This window comes from Augochlora pura, chromosome 1 (genome assembly GCF_028453695.1).
Source record: "Augochlora pura isolate Apur16 chromosome 1, APUR_v2.2.1, whole genome shotgun sequence".
In the NCBI taxonomy this organism is placed as follows: Eukaryota; Metazoa; Arthropoda; class Insecta; order Hymenoptera; family Halictidae; genus Augochlora; species Augochlora pura.
The window spans coordinates 11120583-11138890 of NC_135772.1; the positions used below are offsets into that span (position 1 = coordinate 11120583).

At 38.0% G+C, this 18308-nt stretch overlaps 1 protein-coding gene across 3 annotated transcripts in view; it reads left to right on the forward strand.

The window, feature by feature from the left end:
* The window catches only part of Fas1 (fasciclin 1 Fas1 domain-containing), a 350940-nt gene that overhangs the window by 316171 nt on the left and 16461 nt on the right, over nt 1-18308 (forward strand). For 2 of the 3 annotated variants that reach the window (XM_078183768.1, XM_078185481.1), the window contains exons 8-9: nt 8852-9094; nt 10227-10238. In XM_078183768.1, the coding sequence (XP_078039894.1) occupies nt 8852-9094; nt 10227-10238 (255 nt within the window). The remainder of the gene's footprint in view (nt 1-8851; nt 9095-10226; nt 10239-18308) is intronic. The other variant, XM_078184620.1, reaches the window with a different exon arrangement.

Consider the following 18308-nt stretch of genomic DNA (forward strand, 5'->3'; position numbering starts at 1 on the left):
GTAAGTAGCAGACTCTGAATGAAATCTTCCTTGTAAACCGCCAGTGTCTAGAGAGAGTACGCACTGCACGTTGCACTGCTAGCCTCCGACTGTTAGCTCCCTTGAATGTCGCATGCTATCAAGGACGAGAGCACCGGTACACGATGTTCGTCGACGAAATCGCGGAGATCCTCCGTCGACACAAATCTCAGTCAGTCATGAATAGAGAAAGCATAGTCGCCCTCGTGACATTCATCTCGACCAAAAGAAAATATCAAAAAGAATAAAAAGAAATATAAATATATACGCGGCATAACCCATATCTCATGTGACATGAATCAGTGCATTCGATCATGAACGCTGTTGCCACTCATCCCCTTTTGAATCATCTCATCACGCCTGATCTATCGCTAAATAGACTACATAAGATACTATATCATAAACGTACGTTTAATTGGTAGTCTAAATCTATCTTCATCGATGACTCGTTCAACGTCTACCTTTTCTGGATCATGATCGCGGCACGACGAGCGTCGCGACGACACAATCGACGGCGACGGCGACGACCGATCGACCGTGGCGACGACGACGGGGGAATCATTTTTCCCCGCGATTTGCTTTTCCTCGTTTTCCCGGAGAAACGAATTTCGTCGCGAGTCAATTCCGATCGGGATCGATTTCCTAAACTGGAAACGATCGGGGATCGGTCCGCAAGATTCTTTTTCTTAAAAATCGCCAGTCTGATCGCAGATTCGAACGATTCGTCTGCGCGCGTCGTCCGCGAGCCGACGTTTGCTGTACAGAAAATCACCCGGTGCGGCGATACTATCGGCAAGATCGATCGCCGCGTCGCCCGGCCGATCTCGTTCGCAACGTTATGACGTGATCCACAGAGGTATTCATATTTTATATGATGTAAGACTGTTTCCAGGGCTTCTCGTCGGGGTGACAAACCTCCGACAGCAAGAGTAAGCGTAAAAGTAAATAGAACAGAGAGAGAGAGGACGTCTTGTGGCCGTTAGACAAACGAAGTAGCAACCCGATATCGAGTCTATGTTCAATGTGTTTTATGAAGTCGACGATCGCTGAGTTTCTGAATTTTTCAAACATTCGGGATTATTTTCCGAACGGAGTATTTGTATACAGCTACAGTGGATTTATGTTGAGTTATTGACGAGTTCTTTATGGAAATATTTAGTCAACAGAGAGAGTTCTCGTTTAGAATTTACGCACGATCGAATTTGGCTTCGATATTCTCCGAATTTTTTCTTTTAAATTAACGTCGACGTTGTAGTCGGACGGTGATTGCGGGGACACTTAGCTTCATCCCTCTCATTGTATTTTCCAAGGTTTTGTAGACAGCACATAAAAATATTATTTTGCTTACTAACGTATGTGAGATATAACGAATCAATTAAAATATACCAAAATATAAGCATTCTATAAATAATGTTTTCAAATAAATTTGCTTCGTTTCAGTGTGTATGTTGTCAGGCTTACCAGTCATTGTTAATGTTTTGTAGATTTTATTACATTGGAACATCTTTAAACGCAAAATCCTTAATTAAATATCTTGAATGAACTCTAATCCACCCAGACTTGTACTTTTGTGAAAGTAGCAAAAGTAAATGTAGTTGTTTGACAATATTACAATGCGTAATTATTTAATATTTAGTCACCTTTCTATTTCATTTAAGTATTCTTATGAGAATTATATCATATCTATAACATACAGCGACGACTTTCAACCTCTCTTGTAGCATTAGAAGTTCTCATTAACGCAGCCTTGGAACAAGGGAACGTTCAAAATCATTTTCAAGCTTCAGAGTGTAGAGAACAGTATCTCATTTGTAATTGTAACGTATTAATAGACACGTATTCAACCTGTAAATAACTATCTTGACTCACGAGTCCAGAGTTACTTCCTTTAATAATATTTAACAAATCGGAACTAACAGATCATTGTACCCGAGTTCTTTTAATGGCAATAATTCAATTCTAATAATAAATATCGTTCAATAATGTTAATTCGTATCACAAATTCACGAAAAATTACATAAATAGATTACTTGTACATATTTATGCTAAAATTGACAAACCTTAAACAGTGAAAACATTTAAGAATGCTTTTAAATACTCTTAAATTGATTAAAATTATTAAAAGTGGAAACACACTTTTATTTATCTTCTGTTTCTTACAGTCCAGTAAAAATGCTTATTTTGCATAAAGATTCTGCAAGGCAAATAACAAATCCTTTAGCGTGGAGTGAGAAATGTTGAAGAAATAACGCGTACCTTCGTACACGGAGCCAGGCTTCATTTAAATAGAAAGAGAGGTTGAAACCCTTAGCCGCGTCAGAAGTGGGATGAACGATATTGAACAGCCAATTAATTTCGTTCCGACTACAGACCGTGTCGCCGTGACTAGGAACAGCCGAGTAATCTATTTAATCGCGTCGGTTGTTATCGCGATAACGATTTTCATCGGCACGATGAATCCGGTGATCGAGCGTTTAATTGCATACCGATATTAAATTACTATCGGCCACGTGTCCGACTCCATTACACCGATATTAAAACGCGATGCCCCCGGTAGCCGACTGGCACAAAAGAACGGAAGCAATTACACTGTAACCAGCTCCCCCACTATCTTTCTAGTGTCCCTTCCCCGAGCCCCTTCGTTTTATTTTTCACCCGTTGTGTCGAAGCCAACGATTCGATTAAAATTTCAATTATCGCCAACCATCGGCAATAATTCAGCAGCGTTTCTCGTTTGATCTGTCTTGCACGAGGCTCCACAATCGAATCCCTGGTAGTGCCGGAGAATTGTTTATTAATCAGAATCTGCTGAAATTTTCTACCGCGATCGCGTGTATTTAGATCGGTTCAATAACGTCTGATTCATGTTTTTATTTCTGATGATCTTTTTGAACGCGTTCAAACCGTGTAATGCCAAAACACTTGCCTACGAAAACGCGGTTTCGTATACGGTACTTATTGGTCTGAGCCTTCATCAGTTGCCAGGCTCAAGACCTACTTCAAAGAAAACTGGAAGCGTCGTCCAAGCTTTCTGAAGCGAGCTTTTCCCACTTTGACTCCATTCATAGTAATATAACGATCTCGACATACGATCGAGTTAATGAGAATTGTTCTACCAAGTAGCTGCTAATAGTTGACACAACGCAATCGTTACAGAAGAGACCTGAATTTATCCTGGGGAAAGCTCCGTTGGTGAATGATGCTGATGTAGACTCATACCACTTGGTTCCACAGCGTATAATATTGTACAGTATTACCTTTCTATAATCGCAATCTGCGAATTTTTATTACGACTACGTGTTCGCGTTACTATCAAGAAGAGTTAAATTTCGTAGAAAAGTTAGTAGATTGCAGAATTTCCTGCATTCATGGCGAAAAAGAACTGATTATGAAAATGGTAAACTAGGAAATTGATTAAAATTTAGTGAACATCTCTCGCGAATTACTGAAATATCGACGAAAAAAAAAAGAAAAAAAAAACTAGAGTTCGTATAAACTTCCGCAACGTCGTAGTCACAAGAATAAAAGAAACGTTAAAAGAAAATTGTTGGTAATACGAAGTATGGTAGATTCAAATTCAATGCTCCCATCACCCGCCAACAAAGCGTTATAAGAAGGGAATACTGTATTAGAATTTGAACATCATTCGATTGCTATATCGGATACCGGATTGAACGCGTGGTAGTGCACGTATCGGGTTGTACCAGCTCCGAGCGAGCCAAGAACAATATCGGTTCCTCGACGATAGCGTTCTCTGAGAATAACGAAAAAAACAAGGTAGATAGAATTCGCTCTGAGAAAGAGTAGAAAAGCGGAATCCTCGTGAATCCCTTTTCCTCTCGAGCCCAATTGTGCCGAACGAAAAATTTTCTATCAATTGTGTACATGTGTTTATTACTCTTATATTGACTCAATGATGTTATTCTGTGGTGCTTTGCATGTCTCTATTGGACTCTGCATGTCATATAGGGCATCGTAAGTACTTATTAAATGAACTCATCAGAGAATACACACGACACTTCCGCAGAAACCTTCGGATGAAAATAACGCGTTCGCTGCGTTGCGACAGTCGAATGGGCGATTCTAGATCGGCCGATCGTTTGATTAGTCGTGTATCGAGCTTCTGTTGGTTTCTTTAGAGAACGTGCAGAAGGTAGCAAAGTTTGGTAAGAACAGTCGGGATACTCTGTGTTTTTGATCACGACTATTTGTCGATTAAGTATTCTGATAGAGAGGCACGATGAGATCTTTCTCCGACGAAATTCAACACTGTTTCCGAGAATCGATGGACGCTATCCTCTCCCAGGAAACGTAAAAATCTGTTTCTAGGAGGATCCGCTGTGAACCGACTGTTTCTACTGCATTCTGACTCTTTCTAGATTAATTTCTTAGATGTTAACCACGGTGAAAGCGTGATCGCTTAAGAGACCAAAGAATGAGGAAGGACATTTCGTTCTGCTCGATCCGAGTGACTCGAAGTTTGTTTAATCGTTTAATCGAAGGGTAAGGGACGCTCGAGACACGATGCCAAGCCAATAAGATTTTAATACGGCTGATACAACGAAGATTTAACACCGATACCGCGGTTGTAACGACAATACGAATTGTTTACGATAGAATTCCAATGCCGAATGGGTTACTATTGACTCGGTCCTTTGAAAAATTAAATTTGATGAAAATAAAAAATCAGACTCGCCATTAATTTGCGTGTTTTAGTTCGAATTAATTTGCTCGCGTAATTAAACGAAGTCGCCGGACGATCACCGTGAACAACATCAACGACATTCATAAAACGTTTCGTCGACGTCGACGTTTCTAATTATAGTCTTCTTGGCTTCATTAACGGAACAGCCTGTGGCAGCAGAACGAGGGTCCTTCCAGTGATTGGAAACGTATTCAATTTCGAGCAGTCACTTTTTTTTCAATTTCCTTCCCTGAAGTCTGTCCCCCGTTTTTTTACTTTCCAATCAAGGCTCGACGTTGTTTGCAATAGGTCCAGCCGTTCATTTGTTTCCACGAAACTATAGAAGTAGGTCAGTGTCGTTCATTAGAAATTCCCCGCCGCTTGCCCGTGTCGCGTCGATGCGATGATATTTTTACCAATGATCTCATCCAACTCTCCCTCGCTGCCGAGAGCAAGCCGGCAAACTCTCTCCTTTTGTTATTGCCCCTATCCAGTCACAATATTGTTTCACCGTAACGCCTCGAATGTCCGGTTAATCTTCCCTTTCGCCGCTTCCGGTTTGCCAAAGCCTCCAGAAGTTCGCAAAAGATTAACGCAAAGTTGATCGAAAGTGGAGTAGCTTGGATAAACGAATCGCTCCGCGGCAGATAGGGATAGAAAAACACGTGAAAATAATTATTACTAAACGAATATTACTAAAAAAACGTTCAGCATCGTGACTACCGATCAAATTGCACTCGAATTGCTTAGATATTGCACTGAAGAATCAAGGTACATACTTCGGAGGCCATTAAACGACGAAACAAATAAAAATAATATTGCATTCTACACTTTTTGTTGTAAAATCACTTTTAAAAAGTTATTGCACAAATTATGATCAATGTCTCCTACTTCCATAGTCGTTCAGACAATCCTTGCTAACGGGGAGTGTACGCGCGTAAGTTTCGAGGAGGTTTAATAAAGTTTTTATGGCTCTACGCGACCGCGATTGAGCGCGGAACACAGAATGTTATTGACAGAGTGGATAGATAATTGCAATGATATTTTATTAGCAATAGATCACAGTTTACTGTTCGTCGACGTAACAGTTGGCGAATATTTACGACCGACAACCAGAACGAGTCGTTCTCCTATAAAAAGTAGAAATTTGTATGTTTTCAATGCACCGACACGATAGTATCCGGCAAATGACATTTAACAATTTCTTGAAGAAACAGGCTGAATTAATATTATTGTTAGAATTTTGAATTCACAAGAAGGGATGTGCTCAAAACCAACTGTATACCAAGAATCGGTCAAGTATCGACTTGCTTACTATTCGATTGAAACATGTACCGAGAAAAACGTGTCATTGATTATACAGATTCGCGATATGTATCTACTCTACCAATATCAAAAGATCGAATAAATTTCAGGTTCCCGAATGCCGGGTGTTTTATGGCTACAGGAGGGTGAAAAAGGAACGGTGGAACCATTCGTTCGACAAACGGCGTAAACATTCCTGCCCCGTCTTCCCCTTTCACGGCCCAATGTTTCTTATTTTTCTGTTCCCAGTCGTTAATCCGATCGATGAGCGCCGAGGGACGAGGGGCGAGCGAGAAATCGAGCGTCGCCAGCAGCTAATCACTGGCTCATTAATTACCATTCCTCCTTTAATCTGAACGAACGGTTCGATACCCAATTAATACGCTTGCCTTTTCTTCCGGACGCGTTTTATTTCGGCAAAAATTTCAACGCGACCAAGTGCAGGACAAAACGACACGGAAACGTCACGGAAGCGACACGATTTCGCGGACGTCGTGCCGGGGTCGACGACGTTCGTTTCCGTTCCGCGCCCGGGATCGACTGTTAATTACCGAGACTTTGATCTATGGGAACTTGCCGACAAACGGGTTATCCTGTTCCGACACGAAGCAACGGTTCACGTGCATCGACCATAACTTTCGTTTGATCGGGACGAGGAGACGCGTCGCGAACGTAAACGGTACCTTCCTTCGGATTGTACAGGGTGATTCACGTGAGTTGGCCATGTTTCTGACAGGGATACCAAATTACCTGCTGGGGACAAGGCAAATCTTATCCTAACGAAACGATTGGTATCGTTGAAATTGTGGACAATTTTGCCCCGTGTTATTAATTAATTCTCGAACGGTGGTCATCACGTCATATTGTCCAAGCGTAGTTTAATTGTCATATGAGTACCCATTTATACGCATACGCGAAATCTTATTAAAAAATCATGGCAATGAAAGCAGTGCATAATATAGCAATGGATTCCAATTACTGCTTTTTATAATTTTTATCATTTATTTTTGTATATTGCTCTATTTTACACTTCTTATTACAATAAATGTTTTATTATTTTCTAAACTCAGAAAAGCATTGTTACTGTTGTTTGCCTATAATAAGTATCATTACACTTATGTATTATTCGGTTGCCTTATAGTGTAAAGCATATTTTGTACAAAATAGCATTGAAAATATTTTTGCAAATCTTTATGCTTTAAATATACATGTATCTGTGGTAATATTGTTGGAACTGATTGTATGTATGCTACAATACAATAGATACTGAGTTGTCTAAAAAGTTCGTAGGATTTTTACCGAGTAGCCTGTATAACTTTCGATTTGAAATGTGCAAAACTCTTGAGTACTCATTATAGATTCCAATTTAACGTACAATTGATACTTTACCTAAAAGTTTAAATTGTATGGTAATCAATAAAAATACAAATTTTATGGAAAATTAATGGGTAATAACCCATTACATCGATGGATGATTAAATGTGAAAAAATTTTATTCACCAATAAATTTAAACAATAATAATAATGCCCAATCTATTCAATTAACTTTTGTCATTCGCATTTCAGTGTCATAATACCACTTTTGCAAAATCCTGTCTTTCGAGTATAAGAAACTAACGTCATGTAAAAATATTTACTTGTTTAGAAAATTGTTAGGCACTGGGTTTATTTTCGAACACTCACTTACGATAATAAAACAACGTAAAATACTAGAACTTTTACTGAACCGTGAGGTATTTTCAATACTCAATCACTTTGAAACAATGGCACAGCGATTACTGTGCCTATAATACCAAGCAATTAGCGAACCTTAATTCCTGCGAATTTTCGCTACGAATCTTCTGGGCAGCCAAATATTAATGCAACCGATTAAAAAGATTATATCAGAGAGCTGTAAATATATTTTATACGACAGTCACGCATATTGATTTTATTCGACACAGCAGTCTTCTTTTAGCTTGTGCAAGATGTTCTGGAACATACGATACCTAAAATTTCGTGACAGCAAATAAATTCAATGAAACGAAAACGAATGGCTTTGAAATGTTTCGAAGTCGTAAAATGTGATAAAAGTGAAGTATGATTCACCGTACTGGTCAATTTATGGAGAAGAAGAACGAAAGTACGTTATTTATATACACACAGAAAAATCAACGAGAGTAGCTTACTCAGCAGATCATTCGTTTTATTTACACATTACTGTCTGTGACTCGCCGCAGAAGGAGCGCGACGTTGGACGATAAATAAACATCTTTAATTTCCTTATTAATTCCGGCAGTTATCAAAAATATAAACATAACCAATCTCAATTGCGAGAATCACTCTGTATATCGTTTATTAATTCGAACGGTAATGATTCCTCTGTATTAAAAGAAGTGCCTCGTATCTCGGAACATCATCGACGGTGATTTCAATGATTCTCCACACTCGTTCCCTCAACGTTCCAGCTTTTCCATTGAAACGGAGAATCCGGGTTAAATATTTTACGACGGCTTGAAGCTTTTCTGTTTCAATAACCCCTTCTCCCTACAAAAGAGATCCTTACAAGCATATTATTTGTCATCTTCGCGCGGCAGCGAAATTTGCGAAATCGATTGCCCCGCCAAAACAAGTCTTCTTTATTCGTCAGAAAAACTAACCTGTTCGTGCAATTATGCTCGGAACGTTCGTAGCACGATTTCGGAAATTTCGCAGAACGAACCGAGATTATCCGCCCTCTTTCGTTCCTCTTTCGTTCTAATCATTTCCATTTCTTTCTTTCATTTTCTTGATTAACGGTCCCTCGTAGAATCAGTTGGTCGGCGTCCTGAACACGATAAATAGAAATCTCTTCTGTACATTCAGGAAAAGGAGGACGGACCCGTGTACAAATTTTACGAGGTGATCCGCGATTACGGTGAGGAGATCATGGGCACTATCAACCAATTGCGCGAAGTCACCCTGTTCGCGCCCAGCAACGCTGCTCTCGAGGAACCCGGTGTCCAGCAAATTCTCCAAGACAAGGAAAGGGTCAAGGAGATCCTGAACCTACACTACGTCAAGGAACGTCTACCTATCGACAGAATAAAGAGCAAGAGCGTTATCCAGGTGAGTCGATCTTCTTCTACTCGTGCTTATTCGTTTCGATGGCTCTGATATTTCGATGAAGCTAGAACCGCTTCAAATATTTGCTCGGATCGAAACAGTTCACAAAGTTAACAAGCAGCCCTGAAATACTTGGGCACAATACCTAAGTAATCGCAATACCGTTCGACTAACTTTATTTCAGATTTCAGCGAATAGTTGTAACAGTTTTTTTGGAAAATTGTAGCACGTTGATTACCAAACGTAAGCATAAAAATTGCATTGAAATTTTATAAAATAGTAACGGTCAATTTAATACTGGGTTCACGTAATTCGTCGAAGTGACCTACGCTTATTGAGTTTGTAAAGATACATTTACATATGATTATAATTACATAACCAAATTCAATGTATGTGTTGCTTCTACGGTACATATTACAATAACTCTCGTTAAATATCAGAATAAATGACTCACTGTTACTTTTATAAACATAAAACAGCTGCCTTTAATTCTCCGTAAATCTAGTGTGAACAAAACAGATAATACATAAAACTTGAAGGCTTATAATTAAGCATAAGAATTTTCGAAAAGTTCTTGATACAAATCATATTCAATCGTCTTATCTCCCCCGCCCCCTCCCTCCCCCAAAGGAAAAAAGTTATTGCTACAGTATTTTCTCTCTCACAGTTTAATAATTGTTTAATAAGATATTTCGTATTTCGTAACTCTGGTGAAATAACGTGAAAACGTTGAGAAAGAAAAAAACTACAACAGATTTTTACAATCAATTCCTATGCAGTTGTTTAATTTCTCTAAGTCTGGATTTCGTCAAAATTACAATATTCAAAATCTATGAAATTTCAATTCAACGTGGACTGTTCAATTACGAAGGAAATATTCGAGATGTTTCAAGCTTCGATTATCCCAAAATAGCACTGAAAAACCATCATCTTATTTGCATTTCCGATCCAACTACAGTTTTCGTACCAAGGTTTCATTGTTTTCTGCAGTACGGACGTTCGATAACATGATTTCCTCGTTGTTTTCTTTAGTCGCAATTGAATACAATAAAAGGAACCAGAACTCTTGCATGGTTGATTAACTCAATGTTTCTCTGTTTTATTTTTTTGTTCGATGAAACCCTTGGTCGGCAAGTCACACGATGGGGTAATTACAAACTTATACATTTTTCACTGTTTTCGTTGGATTGTTCGTGAATTTTCTCTGCATTTTATTTTGATTTTTCAACTCGCATTTGCCTGATATAATTCTCAGTGTTGATCCCATAACAGACAATTTATCGTTTCACGAATTGTTTTTATTAACACTTTGAAATGGGCTGTGTATCGATGGCAATGAAACTGACATTAAGGAAACTTATTGTTTGTACTCGCAACGCAAGCGAATCGTATGTATGCAGCCGCAACTATGCGAGATTCTATTTGCGCTTTTTGTTTTTCATGCTTGCTTCTCTGCTGACACTACACATTTGCACTCTCCCAAACCATTGTTTAACGATATATGTACAAAGATCTCGACAGCGTAATATTTTTGTGGAAATTCGCAAAATCACAAGAATATTATAAGAGCATAATAGACCGTATAATAATACGAATCCCTGACTAGAACTTTGTCATGCTTAAAAATCAGTTTTTCTACACTTTTGAAATTATTCTGTGAAAGGTTGATCATTATGATGGTGCTCAGCATTTCAATCTTTGTTTCATTCAGAAAATTGCAACGATCGGGGAACGTTTATATTTGTTGACCTGACAGTCAATGTGTTAACAAATGATTGGTCACTACATGCTGAGTCCATCCTCTACTAGTCTATTTAAATTAGTTGAGAAGCGAGAACTTGTCATTCAGACGCTGATAAGTATTTTTTTCTATTTCCAACAAAAATCAATAATCGAAACGCAAAACAGTAAAAGCATTCGATGAATTCGTAAATGTCATTGGTTTCATATTATTAAAAGGTAGAAGATATACATCTGCTGGATTTCATGCGACTGATGCTGACTGTGTTTATTTTGCGTCAACATCTACAGTTTGCCGATAAGAAAGTCAAATATTCAAAGAAAAGTCTCTTGGTACGAGTGTGTCAATACGTATCTCTCGAGCAGACGCCTCAATGTTTTCGTAACATGAGTTGTCGTAAAATAGTGGAGCGCTTTTCATTATTCTTCTGAAAAGTTTTGCGATGCTGATTGGATGATAATGAGCTCCATAGGAACGGGAAACGAACCGACGTCCTTGATCGACTGACGAGAAAGTTTAAGGGTAGTCCAAGTAGCCCACGCTGTTATGACGTTAGACGTCTTTCGGCAAACTTTTACCTTCCAATCCACTTAATCTGAAGAACCCGTTCTCCTTATCGGGTTTCGGCAGGGAACTTCATTTTCATTTAACGCTACTCCACCGTAAGAACTTGCGGTTTATTACCGCTTATACTACTTACCGGTTCGTATATTCTAACGGACAATTGATATAACATTCGTTCAAACTTGATATTCATCCGCCATATTCTAGATGCTCGGTCGCGCGCATTTTGTTACAAACAAAATTTTATTTATAGCTAGACTCTCATGCGATTACCGTGTATAGTTACATAACACTGTCTTTTAGCTTTTAAGGTGGACGGAAATTATTAATACAATTTGTTATCGTACATTTTGAAATGATTAAAAATAGAAGCTGATTTGAGTGCTTTGATCGTGTTTGTAAAGCAGGAATCTGTAAGTAAGAAAACTGTGATCTCGTTTTAAAGTTTAACTAAAGGGTGGCATTAATCAAAGTACGATTACGTTAGTATGAATAATTAATTTCCTGAAATTATTTGAAATGGAGAATTTTCGAAGCTAGCACAAAAACGTTTCATTAAGAAACGGAATGTTGAGCCAACAGTATAATGTATACATATACAGTGAGTAAACCAATTGTTATGAACACATGAATAATTGCATATTTTGTTTTCCCCAATACTCTCAATATTTGACAAATTTGTGATGGAATATAAAACAGAAGAAATAGCAAACAATTTTACAAATATTATCGTCAGATTACGAGACAATTAACGTGGGAGTGACGTCGATAAAATTTGATTTCGTACCTTACAAGCGATATCGAACATTTGATTTATCATATAGTCACTCTACGGGTTTACGAAACGTGACCAGGCGAGATGCTTAATGAAAAAAACTTTCGTTTCTGCTAGTTGAATTACAATTGAACCGTTTTTTTCGGGAATAAAAACATTTCACCGTGCTAAAAAGCAAATGAAAATCGCTTAATTGAAACGATATATTCTCGATCGTACCGCATAAAAGAATAATGCCCGTATAAATTTATAAATTCCGCCGAGTCTTTGGATTTTCCGAACGAGTTCATCCCTTTCGCGTCCTATTGTTGCCGAATTTGAACGGTTGTTTACACATGCGTTTCACAGGACAAATTTATAGGGTGATACAGAAGCGTTTTGCAAATCTCGGGTGAAAAATCGCAGTTCGCCGACATAATAAACGATGGAGAGCACTGCGAAAAATACAATTCGGAATGTAATTCCCCTTTTGTTCAACGCATGAAATATCTTGTGACTCTTTAATCACGTCGGCTGAAACGGAAAAATAATGTGATAAAAAGATTGAAATAAATGCATCTAAATATCAAATTATTTCTCCAAATATTCTACCAAATATTCTTCTTCGCTGACTAATTAAAAGTTGTATTGTAATATTTCCACTATAGCTCGCTACGTGCTATTCGCAACGTGCGAAAGTATACTTAAAAAAAGTGATAAGACCTTTCCTCTTTTGAATGTCGCAAAGAATCTTTCAGGCTTAACCGACCATATTTTTCAATATTTGTCTTTGTTTCGAGTGAATGCAGAAAAGTCCGAGCTCTGGCTACAATTCAAAAAAAAAGCATATGAATCGCTTGAAACTGTCGAGCCGTAAAGAAGCGTAAAGAATGTGTAACGACTCCCGTGCTCGATTTTTTGCAGCGCGTGCATCAGAAAAATCAATTTTGTCGGTTTTTTCGGTGCTCGGGTGACGCTGTGACAATGGTATCGTTAAGGGCACAATGCGACGAGTTACACATTCAGCAAACACTGCTATCTCGAACTCGGCCAATTACTATCGATTTTAACCTGTGAATGCAATTACGCGAAATCACCGATATAGCTAATTACTTCAGTGCCCATGCTTCAATCACTGAGTACGCTGATACGGAACGCTGCCTTTAATTATGCCCGGTGCGTTAATAAATGGACATTCTACCGGTCTGAATAAAATATAGTAAACCCGCGTGATAAAGGCGTGCACCTCTCATTATACGTTCGAATGGCGCCAGACAAGCTATTAACGATTGGCAAAATATCGTTCGATTTATCCAAACGATTCGCTTAATCAGAATCATCGCAATAATTCCATCGAGATTGATCGTAGCCAATGTTGAGCCATTCGAAGGATTTCATTCTCTTCGGGGCACGCAATCTTAGCAATTTTTCTTGAAAATTTATTTGCTTACAACATAGATTTCAAACCTATTTCTTACATTAAACTGTTACTAACCCCTATAGTTTTATAAATCAGACATCTTTTCTTGAAAATCGTCTCAACGTAGTTGTCGCATACTGAAACAGATAATATTCTAATAGAATAATAATATAATAAAATAATATAAAAATTGTTATACTCGTATGTCCACTCAAATTTCCAAATCCAACCTTACGTAAATTTACGTAATGTTCGACAGTCTGTTAATTATTACTGATTACTGTTATCAGACTTTACATTCTCATGCAATAGTTTTTGAAAATCCGCAATGGCGTTTGTTTAATCCTATTTCGCCTGGTCGAATGCACACGCGAATATCTGTAATTTATGCGTTGGCACCTGCAATCTAACTAGTTTTATCCACAAATTTGTTTTGCCTCCCAACATACAAACGGGACAGACTTCTGCAAACAGAATTAGAAAACTTTCAATGACTTTCATCCACGCGAATACCTGGAATTAATATGTCGGCCGTATAATATCAAACTTCGATGAAACAACGCCGTTTATATTACGTTAATTAAATTACACTAAACACGAAGGGAATTGAATTTCCACTATTTAAACATCGGAGTTTCAACGCGTAGCTATCAATTTCGTTCCGCGAATTCCGCTCAACTAACGTGTTCCATGAAATTAGAATCGGCAGTTCGGCTAACGATCTATAAACGAAGAAGAAGAGCTCCGTGGAATGAACAGCCTCTCTAGATACACGAATTAATTCAGGAGTGGATTATGATAAAATCAAAACCGATGCGCTAATATCGACACGCTAATTGTCGGTTATTAAGCGGCATTGACCAGTAATGTACGGAATATTTATTAACGGCATGGCGGGCCCACGGTTGTTCAAATATTGACCTGCGCACCTTCGACTACCATACACGATACATGCATTAATTGCTGTAAACAATGAGCAAATTCTTCTAATCAGAAGTAATGCAGTTACCGTGTCGCGGTGAATTTTCGAGCAATGGAGCACTATCGATTATTTAACAAGTGTACTGGCATAAAATCACGTTGGCACAATGTTGCAATTATTTTACAAGAATTTAGAATGCTTGATGACAATACATAAGAACGATGGCCTGTTTAAGTAAAATATTATTGTCAATATCACGAAAGGTATATAAAAGTTCGTATCATTTCCGCTTGAAATATTTTCATTTCAGTAGATATTTTCAGTAGATTTCAGTAGATTCGACAGTAAAATAATTTAATACTTGAGATTACCTCGTAAACTAAAGAAACAATTAAATAATGATTACGATGAAAAGTACTATTACGATAAAAAGCCTATTGTACTTGTGTTAATAAAATGATGAATACACTGGCTAGTCCAATACAGGAATAATAAACATGTTAGCGCAACGTATCTTTTTAAGAAAATTCGGGCTAGGGACAACCGAACGATGGTCGGCCGTCGATGGATTTATGGCAGGGTTCAAGGATGCGCGTGGCCCGGAGGGTAAGTGGGACTAAACAGTCCTGGGGATATGTGACGCGACGGCTGATGACCGCATTGGGTCTCCCAGCTGTCGAGTGTCGAGCCATTGACTGTTTATGGAAAATGTGTTTAGAGAAGGCAAGCAACCGTCGTTGCATTGCCAAAGAATGAAACTCTGTTCTTGGAGGATCTGGCCACGGAGTGGGGAAAGCACATTTGCTTTTTGGTTAGAGGACTGTGTGTTGGACCGCACGGCACTTACCCCAGAACCTTAGAAAAGAGCAGTCGTCTCGATTTAATCTTTCTAACAAATATAATAAAAGAAAAAGAAAGTAAGGTACGAGAGTAAGCTCGTTGAAAAGCAAATAAATAGCAGCCATGAATTTACTTAGACAACAACATTTAACGTACAGAACGATTTAAAATGTCAGTCACTGCTTTAATTGATCGAACATCACGTTTCGTATTTTGGTAATTAATCTGCACGTTTTCCAAGACTTTAAAACGGTGGAAAATGGAAGATTCGATAAAAAGAATTCGATAATTACCGAATGATAATTCTGGACATTTTGTTGAAATATTGATAACAGATTTATTATTTAGTCGCAAAACTTCAAGCTGATAACAGAATGTCCGGCGGCAACTTTATGCGAGCTTTTTTAATCGTTTAGCTACGCACGGGCGTGGTCGTCGTTGCTCGGCCGAAATATGCGGCAGTTTTTATTCAAAGTGTCGACCGATTTGCATTAAGCAGCCTTTCCCCGCGATTCCTCGCGAATTTATCGCGAGGATATGTTTTATGTCCGCTGTTGTAGGGTACTTTATGACGCGCGGTCCCCACCTTCCCAATGAGACGATAAAACAACCGCGGAAGTGAAACACCGAAGTTTCGTAACGAGACATTCAGTTTCATACGAGATAACGTGACTTTGTTTTTTCTTTCGCAAGACAAACGAGCATTCGTAATTAATTCATCCGGCGTCACTGAAACGCAATTCCAGCGCAATGGCCGCCGTTTGTCGACGACGAATGGCACTTGATTCTGCCTAAACAGGACTACAATTGTTCCTGCCGGGAATTATGTTTCCGTGAAACTGGTCAATGTTTCCTACATTAAAATTTTTAATTCACATTCCTGCAGAGGAATAGAAAATGTTCATTCATCTCTTCGTTCATCAGGCATTCACAGCAATTTTAGTAGCAATTAGATTGCGTCCTTTATTCAAACTACAATATCACTATTGATATAATTTACATGAATGCATTATTTTCAACCTACACAAATTTTAATTATTTTATTAGATAATTTTTTCAAAAATGTTTACAGTTTAGTAATATATTTCGTTACAATTAATGTAACTGATTTATATATTTCATAATGTCTGATACGTACTGCATATCCTATTATATTATTCTACGTGTCAGTATACGTACTGTAATCATGTTATGTTACTTAATTTTTCTCAACCATGTCTCTGACACGTTGACAAAACAAAAGAATGTGCTAAAACCATCTATTAACAAAATTCGCAATCACTTAATTGCCAACCCAATAGATTGTTTTTCACGCCCTGTATTATTTATATTTTGTTCCTTCTTTTTAAATATTTCAAACATGTTCGAACTAGTTGTTTGAATATACTGAAATTCGTATAGCACAGTATATCGGTGTAACAATTATAAAAAAAAGATTAATCTTTCGGGTTATTTTCTCTTAATGCTGCGCATTCTAGTGCTTTTCTAATTAATTTTGTGCCTAAGAGTTTCTCTTCCTGATTCTCAACGGGAGCAATGTTGCAACTACAAAAAAATCTTTTTCTTTGGTATTGGAAATTAACTACAAGCAATATAACCGTGGAGTGTTTCCAAATAAAATGGCGAGAAAATAAAAGGTTGAGAAACAGCGGTAACTTCGCCCGCAAGCTCGATTTTAATAGTCAATAAGGATCGAGTCGCTAAATTCAGAAGAACATCGATATAATACGCAAGATACTGCAATGCGAATAAAAATGCAGAAATGAAAGAACAGACGGCGATCGAAGCAGCAGACACAATGAAACGTAAAATGAGGAAAAGAAAAGGCTAAGATCGTGTAGAATGAAAAGCAAAGATAGTGATTTCCACGAGAAAGAGGCTTATAGGAAAATTCTGTGTAAGGGGCGTGGATTTTCATGGAATTTATTCGATCTGTTCTTTGAAGCATCTAGTCCCAAGGAAGATGCATCTATCTGTGAATGCAGCAGCAACTCAAGATCAGAAAAGTAGCCGGAAGTGGTGCGGAGTGCAAGACGGAAAATTCATGAGAGGGGGATCAACCAGGAAGAAATCACTACCTTTAAGCTTTCTCTCTCTCTCTCTCTCTTCATCGGTATCTTCTCTTCGTGTCTCTTCTCACTTAGTTCCTTTTCTCTTTGTCGCTTCCACTCTCATTAAACCTTATTCAAAGAGTATTGGCTGTTACACTGCAAAAACAAATTTCAAACTGTATCTTGAAATCGAAAATGCAAAAGAACATGTGTTGTAGTTGCTCCATTGCAATTTTTTTTACATTTTTATTGATTGATCGTTATTTGTTACGAGTATGTATTACGAAAAATAACACTTGAGTAACAAAATTTCGTAAAATTTATTAGCTATATGCAAAACCAAGATACATGAATATATATCATTTTTACAGATATAAAGGCTTCATTCATTCCATCCCGCATCCTTTTTCTGCGTCATCTCTATTTCTCTATCGTCCTAAGTTCCAGTCGGTCTAATGTGTATAGAGAATGGGTATTTTGTTCGCCTAATTTTGACGGTTCTCTGAATGAAAAACGTGGAGCTGTTATCGCCGCAATCGTCAGATCGCAAGAGAGGACATCGCTCAACATGCTCGCATCAATTCTAATGAAACTTTACACTCGCGTAAACCGAAGTTATTCCGCGAGTATTTCCATGCCAGCCCTTTACCATGTTTGCCAGGCGAAAGTTACAGTGGTGTAACATGAAACTACATCGCCATGGAACACCTGAATGCTAGACTTAATTGGTATTTGTTTCTTCTCCGGCAAACATTTTGGAAAAATTGGAGAGAAATGTGTGCAGCTTTTGGGAAACTTTTAACAGAGAATATTACCTGCTTCGATAAACAACTTTAAAAATGATCGACAGTATAGTTTGTGCCAATTCGTTGGTTATAAATAGTCGAGGAAGTTTTATATCTAATACGACGCTTTATGAAATATG